The sequence below is a fragment of the Rhamphochromis sp. 'chilingali' genome (genome assembly GCF_963969265.1).
Source record: "Rhamphochromis sp. 'chilingali' genome assembly, chromosome: 2".
In the NCBI taxonomy this organism is placed as follows: Eukaryota; Metazoa; Chordata; class Actinopteri; order Cichliformes; family Cichlidae; genus Rhamphochromis; species Rhamphochromis sp. 'chilingali'.
This window is the reverse complement of record NC_137930.1, coordinates 2,570,875-2,578,618: the sequence shown is the minus strand read 5'-3', so window position 1 is coordinate 2,578,618 and position 7,744 is coordinate 2,570,875. Positions and strand designations below refer to the sequence as shown.

Here is a 7,744-nt window from a genome sequence, read left to right as displayed (position 1 = left end):
TCAAAACGCACAGCTCTGGGAAGAAAACGCACGACTCACCGAAGAACTCGCACGAGTCAATGAAATGTGCATAGACTTCAGTCACGATGTCACACGACACATTCAAGAAAACACACGACTCGGTCGAGAAAACACACAACTCGGTCAAGAAAACGCACAACTCGAGCTAGAAAACGCACAACTCAATCTAGAAAACGCACAACTCAGTGAAAACTACATAGAACTCAGTAAAGAACACATAGAACTCAGTAACGATGTCACACGACACATTCAAAAAAACACACGACTCTGTCGAGAAAACGCACAACTCGAGCTAGAAAACGCACAACAGAGGCAAGAGATGGCAGAACTCAGACAAACTGTGGAAAATCTTCAGCGCCCAGCGGTACGGGAACAAGAGACAACAGAAAGAGAATCGCCTGGTTCGTGTGGTGTAAAGGTTTAACTGTTGCGTTTCCTGCAGCTTTCTGGGTTGCCTCTAAGATTTTCAGCTGAAGCGAATGTCCCGCTCTGTGGGGTCTGCCTCGAGGCCGGCGTCCATCTGGGTCGATCCTTAATAGTCGTTTTTGCTGAGTTCTCATTGCTTCGAATCACGTGTCCATACCACCTCAGGCGGGATTCGAGCATCTTTTGAACTCGAGCCACAGTCCACCGACCTGTCATAAATATGCTGTGCTCTCCTTTATGTTTGATTTAATTTTGCCCCTCACCCCCCAACCAGTCATGGCAGAAGACCGCCCCTCCCTGAGCCTGGTTCTGCCAGAGGTTTCTTCCTGTTAAAAGGGAGTTTTTCCTCTCCACCGTTGCCAGAGTGCTTGCTCATAGGGGATCATTTGATTGTTGGGGCTGAATTTTTGGATTTCATTTAATTGGCTTAAACTGAAAAATCTAAAAATTCATGTGAGGGCTTCACATAGTGGAGAGCACTACATTTGCTAACTGCTCTTTGTTTATTTGTAGATTTTGTAGTTCTTCCTACTACAAAAACTACAAATGAAAACAAGGCAGTTAGCAGCAAATGAAAATAAATAAAACACTTAAAAAAATCTGCTACTGCTCTGTGTGTTTACTTCAGTGAACACTTGTATGTTTTTGTGTTAGAAGATTATAGATTGTCCAAAATGTCCTACAGCCTGCCAGAGTACGAAATGAGGATAAAACAGGAAGTTTGACAGCAGTGAGTTCCTGCAGCGACCTCTCGTTTCTCTCCTCAGTGCTGCATGTTCGTGAACGTGAGCCTGGACGCGAAGGACGCGGTGAAAACTCTGAGCGCTGCAGTTCGGCTCCACCATACGGCAGGTGTCGCTCAGCAAAGCGATGCAGAAAAACAACAGAAACACCAAATAGGACAGATGTTTCAGGCACGAGACGTCCCTGGGCTTTCTGAGGGGACAACAACAACAATAATAATAACAATGTGCAGTAAAACATACACTCATTCTTTTCATTTATTAAGTTCCTGTGTTGTGTTGTTTGTGTTGTGCGTAGTGCCGACGCGGGACAGTTTGCAATTGTGTAGTGCTGTTGTTCTAAGTGTGACTGTGCAATGACAATAAAGAGTCTCTCGTCTCATCTTGACGATGAGCTCGTCCACCACAGCACTGAATCCAGCTCAGTTACAAGTTACAAAAGAAAATCATTTTTACTCGAGTACTAAAATTCATATTCAAGAAAACGCATGTTTCAGCTTCATTGCACGAGGCAGAGCAATTACGTTTCAGCGGACATCATGGCGTCCGCGTGTCCAGCTGTGGAGAGGACTCTTCTTTTGCCTTTCTTATCTTTACTAAGTAGAGACGTACAGGAAATAGTTGAGAGGGAAAGGGCCGGACTCAAACCCGTGCCGCTGCGTTCCAGCCATGTGGGATGTGGTCACCATGAGCTGAGCTCAGCCGACGTCAGAGACGCCTTTGAGTCAAACGTATGACACGTGTCCGTCTGTGGTCCTAGCTGCTGCCTCCTCGCTCCTTCAGCAGCTGCTTGAGGACACTGGACTGTTTCAGCGCTCTCAGGTTAGAGATGTCCTCCGCGATGACCGGGATCTCCTCGCCGCGATGCTCCTCGTCACCGTCGCCTTCCTCGCTGTCAGAGAGCGTGCACAGGAGAGCGTCGTTCTCGTACGTGGGGAAGTAATACCTGCGGAGCGAGACGACGTTTAGTGCTCAGGCTCAAATTAGTCCCAAAAAGGACGCCATTTTCCTCAGCTGATAAAGATACTCCAAATGAAGTGTAAACATCTGTGGCGTTGACCACGTTCATCAGCAGCTGTACGCCAGCTTTAAAGCCCGCGCTCTCATTGGTTAATTCTGCAGGCGCTTCCTTAAACCTACTGCGGCTGGTCCCAGGCGGACATCTCTGGCAGTTTCATCACGTGACCTTCAGCCGCGATGTGACGCAGGGCGTCCGCCCGGCAGTCGAACATCCGCGTGCAGCCGTAGCAGCGGCTCTGATGGATCTGCCGCCGGATGAAGTTCACCAGTTTGACCTGCTGGTAGAACTTGAGGTCTGAGGGAGGACAGAACATTAGAAACACTCAGAAGGAAGAAATAGAAGCAAACTGCGCTCGAATTACCACGGCGATTTCACCCACTGAGCTCGGTCTTAAGGAGGTGGAGGTCGAAGCCGTGAGCCTCCTGCAAACACAAAACAGAAAGATGTCAGGGTCACGCACGCGACGCCCGTTACAGACTTCATAAATAACAAAACCAGAAAGCAGAGAGAAACTTTTCTGCCTCTCAGGTAAACTCGTCACTCGTGAGCACAAACTTAGAGTCACGTTTGGGAAACTGGTTCTGACTTTAAACCAGAACGTTTAATCAACGACAAAATCGGACTGCAGTCGACGTCCAATCCTAGATTTATTTATTGTTCACGAGTGTTAAGTCTAATTGTTGAATGTTGTCATCGTGTTTCTTAAATTTGTACGGTCTGAGTTCAACCTATAGGATCAAGACGTTCCTTTGTCTCTGACCTCTCCAGCCACTCTGTGCTGGGGGAGCTTTTATTGCAGATGCATCCTGACAGATCTGTTGTGAGCTTCCTGCTTTTATGACACACACACACACACACACACACACACACACACACACACACACACACACACACACACACACACACACACACACACACACACACACACACACACACACACACGTCTTAGAACCATTGGGGGGTTTTACGTGGGAGGTGCTTGTGTTGTATTGTAACTGCCATGTCAATAAATAGCTACGGGGGAAGCTGCTCTTTGAAGGACTTCGGGCCTGAGACAGGACAGGGGCGTGGGCTCCAAGAGCTGGTTCTTGACCAAAGACTTCCCTCGTTAGCGAGTGAAAAACCGGTTGAAGATGTTCTGTTATGTCTTGTTTCCTTCATGATGAATAAGTCTCTAAACTAGCGGGGCCTGTGGAAACACAGACCCAACAACGAGGAAACATTTTTATTTGCTCGTTAAAGGTTTGACAATCATGTATTTATTTGGAAACTTTTCAAAATAAAAGGCGCTTCATTTTAAAAGCTCTTCAGCTTCGGTCCGTCTGTGTGTGAGGGCACTTTCTGAGTAAAATCCATGTTTTGTGCGAACGATGGATTCATATGTTTGCAGAGACCTCAGGAAGCAGATCGTTTCCTGTTAGTGTGCACTGTCTCCGTTCTCCCAGAAGCCTTTGCAGAATCGTTTCAGGGATGAAAAGCAGAAAACGATATTTTCCTTCTCTGAAACTTCTACGTTCCCGTACCTTCATATGCGCGTAGATCTGCTCCAACGTCTCCGATTGGTGATCACAGAACAGACACACTGCAGAGACCGGATGAGCCTGCCAGTCCGACCAATCACTGCGGACGATACAGAGATGACACGAGCAGACATTTACACAGGATCAGAGGAGGACTAGGAAGTGGACTTGATTGAAACTTTTGCATCCAGGCTGACACAGTAAATAAGAATATTATCAGGAGGGACAATCCAAGGTTCAGTATCTGGGATCGAGCCGGGGATCAAACCTCCAACCTTTCGCTGCACCTCCTGATCCACAGCTACCCCGAGCTCACAGCACCTGGTTCAGCACCTGGTTAGCGCTGGAGATCAATTTTTCCTCATGTGATCCTTCAGCGTGGTTTTATCTCGAAACGTTTTCTCGCAGTACAGACACTGCAGACTGAAGCGAGGGGAGCAAAATGAAAAGGCGCGCGAAACAAAACTTAACGCTGTGAATAAAAAGCAACGATTAGCGTACCTGTCCAGTTTGTCCTGCAGCGTGTCGAGGAACTCGCTGCAGTAGACGATGTTGTCCGGCAGTCCGATGCTGAAGGAATGCTCTCTGGCCATGTGGTTCAGCAGAGACGACCTGGAAACAGCACGTGGAGCCATTTTTAATAAACAAAAGAAAACATCAGCTGACATCATCACTGTTAGCACTGCGCTGCAGTCCTTTGGGCTTCGTCCAGAAGTTCCCATTTGGACAAGACTTCAAGATCCACGCAGCGTGCCCATAGTGGCAGACAGAGGGAAGCAGCCTCTCTCGCCATGGGCCGCTGCATGTCCAAATGTGAGGAGACCCGGAGCGGACGCGGGTTATGTCTCTCGGCGTCCTCCCGCAAGAAGCTGGAGGTGGTGGCTGTGCAGAGGGAGGCCGAGCATCTGCGAACCAACACAGTGACTGAAAATGGATGGATGGAAGCTTAACTGGAGGTAAGACACAGATCCACACAAGAACTGTGGTAAACACCAGTGAGTCACACCTTCATGCCATTCATGAACCAGCGCACACCTGCACAGGTCTCAGACCTGACCCTTAGCAGGAGAGGAAGAAGGGTGAGGAGCTGCACTGGTCTCAGATCAGCTTCTTGGTTCAGGCTCAGACATGTCACTGAATGATGTTTATGGAATTATGGGTCAAAGCAGCTTTTTGGGGGTTGGATCATAAGAGATGACTACAGGAAGCAAAGAAGCTTTTAGTCACATGATTTCAGGAAGCTCTACCTTCTGTCTGCTTTAATCTAACACACGTGAGGTTTCCAGGACTGATGGGAATCCTGCGGCGCGTTACCTGTTTCCCGTGAACTCTTCGCTGCAGAACATGCAGAGACGATGGAAGCTGCTGTCGTCTCGCTCCTTCTGCTGCTGCTCCAGGACCTCCTCCTGTGGGAGCACAGAAGAAGAGCTCAGAGGAATTCTTCAGAAAACTACCTCAGAGTGCTCAGATATTTAAAGTGCAGAGGTTACAACGACACAAAGCGTGTCAAATCACTCAAATCTGCAATTTTTCTGATTTTTCCTGATTTTCAGACTTTGCCTCAAAATAAAGTTTAAAAGAAACGAAACTTCCAGCAGCACAAGATTCACTCAGGATGCTCCGAGTGTCACGTCTCCTCACCAGTCGTTTCTGCTGCAGCTTCTCTCGGAGGACTCTGTCTTCTGGAAGGACGTCACACAGCAGGAAGTAGTCCTCCTGCTTCTCTGTCAGGTCAGCGAGGAAGAAGAGTTTTTAATGAGTCATTAATCAGAGCTGGAGGAAGTGTACGTGGTTCACTTTGAAAGGTCAGGTCCTCTGTGGGTTTGAGTGAACTCACCGACTGGGCCCGTGGAGTTGGTTTTGATGACGCTGCAGAAATCTGTGAGCGGCTGCTCGAGGAATCTGCCCTTCCAGTACAGCAAGTACCTGATGGAGGAAACTCGTCAGTAAAAACCGACTCACAGCCAGGTTTACCGGCGCACAGAAACACTTCGTCACGGTTCATAAAAGCAGCACACTAACAGGCGTGGACATGCTGGACTTGTTGTATATATTTATACTTGTAAGGTAAGGGTTTCCCCCCATCACCCCAAATAATTACAGGAAGTCTTTGGTGAAATGATCGAGTTCCAAATGCTAAAAACATCCAAACGTGTTCCCGAGAGTTAAACGAGTGAGCCGGAGCATGTGTGGCTCGTACTTTGGGACGTCGGCGATGACAAGCTTGTGCTCCATCAGCAGGTGTCTGAGGAGGACGTCTTTCCGCGGCGGTGGGACGGACTCAGAGCAGAACAGGCAGACCAGCGGCTCGGAGCCGGGACATTGAACACCGGGAGGGCTGGAGATGTCAGCCGGCTGATCGGGGAAACACAGCGGCTCCAGAATGCTGTCCTTACCTGAGAAAGCAGAAGAGAGACTACACCTTATATACCACACACACTCTACTCCAGACCAGGTGAGTCAAAACCAAGCGGAAGCGAGAATGTACAGCCTGGCATGAAGAAGCATTTCCCTCTGATCTACAAAAATCTGTCTGTATACAATTATTTTCATCACCCGTGGGGACAAAACTATGATCTAAAAGTAAAAAAATAAATTAATTAATGAATTAAATAACTCATTAATCGAACTCAGACTTTACACGCTGTTAAATCCTGAATAAACTTCACAGCTGTCAGACTGAGTACTGACTGAATATAGAGATTGCTGTATAATCACAGTTAGCAGCCCAGCTATTTCCTAGCCTGCTAGCTTAGCCGGGCGGGTTCCCGCCTGCTTTTCTGATTTTTTTTAGCCTTTTTTCTGCTGATTGTGGATTCCCACAGACTCGGAGAGTCACCGACACCCAAACCTTTGCACGCAGACCACCAGATATCAGCATTAAAGCCGCGGACACGTTTAAAAGGTCACACTTACCGTCTTTACTCGGCTCGCTGGCGGCCATGTCTGGTGTCACGTGGTGCAAATAACACAAACCAAACCAATCGGAGGCCGTAAAATGCCAACGAAGCGCCTTCGCGGACTCCCGGTAAAACACGAATTAGAAAAGGTGCATTCAAGTGGTTCAAGGAAATATAAAAACTTAAGTTTCGATAGCTGAAGGTTAATTAATGTGAATGAAGTTGACTAACATGTAACGTTGGACGTTGTTGCATATATATAGCAAAGAATATAAATCACATGAACACTCAGATCCTCAAGATATACCTGAGCGTGTTCTCTGAACATGAAAGTTTAGTGTTCATAAATACCCATTTATTAACAAAATCAAAATCAAATCAAATCACTTTTATTGTCACATCACATGTGCAGGCACACTGGCACAGCACATGCGAGTGAAATTCTTGTGTGCGAGCCCCACAAGCAACAGAGATGTGCAAACACAACAACACAAACGAGCAAAATACAAGAATGGCCAACCTGAAACTAATAAATATATGTACAATATATAATAGTGTATGCATTTCTGGATGTGTATACTAAATATTTTCCTACGTGTGTGTGTGTGTGTGGTGTGTGTGTGTATGCACATTTTTACAAATTAAATAGTTAAAAAAAATTTTAAAAAATAAATAAATAATAATAATAATAATAATAATAATAATAATAATAAAATATATAAAATATACAGAGTTGAATATGTGCAAAACAAGTGGCATTTATATACAGTGTGGAGTGCATAATGTTAAAGTTCCAGTAGTGAAGCTGAGGTGTCTATGAAGTGTTCAGCAGTCTGATGGCCTGGTGGAAGAAGCTGTCTCTCAGTCTGCTGGTACAGGACCGGATGCTGCAGAACCTCCTTCCTGATGGAAGTAGTCTGAACAGTTTATGGCTGGGGTGACTGGAGTCCTTGATGATCCTCCCCGCTTTCCTCAGGCACCGCTTCCTGTAGATGTCTTGGAGGGAGGGAAGCTCACCTCCAATTATCCGTTCAGAGCACCGCACTACTCGCTGGAGAGCTTTGCAGTTGTAGGCGGTGCTGTTGCCATACCAGGTGGTGATGCATCCAGTGA

The 7,744-nt window shown here is 46.8% G+C and overlaps 1 protein-coding gene across 1 annotated transcript; it reads right to left on the bottom strand.

Moving 5' to 3' along the window:
• Positions 1–1,051: 1,051 nt before the first annotated feature.
• On the bottom strand, positions 1,052–6,715 carry LOC308390221 (zinc finger protein 277-like). Its single transcript, XM_080871976.1, has 10 exons — positions 6,648–6,715; positions 5,932–6,127; positions 5,569–5,657; positions 5,373–5,455; positions 5,046–5,137; positions 4,233–4,343; positions 3,735–3,831; positions 2,591–2,633; positions 2,331–2,505; positions 1,052–2,136 (listed from the first exon to the last, which is right to left on the bottom strand). Exons 1-10 carry the CDS (start codon positions 6,673–6,675, stop codon positions 1,947–1,949), a joined length of 1,104 nt encoding a protein of 367 aa, XP_080728102.1. The 5' UTR covers positions 6,676–6,715; the 3' UTR covers positions 1,052–1,946.
• Positions 6,716–7,744: the final 1,029 nt, after the last annotated feature.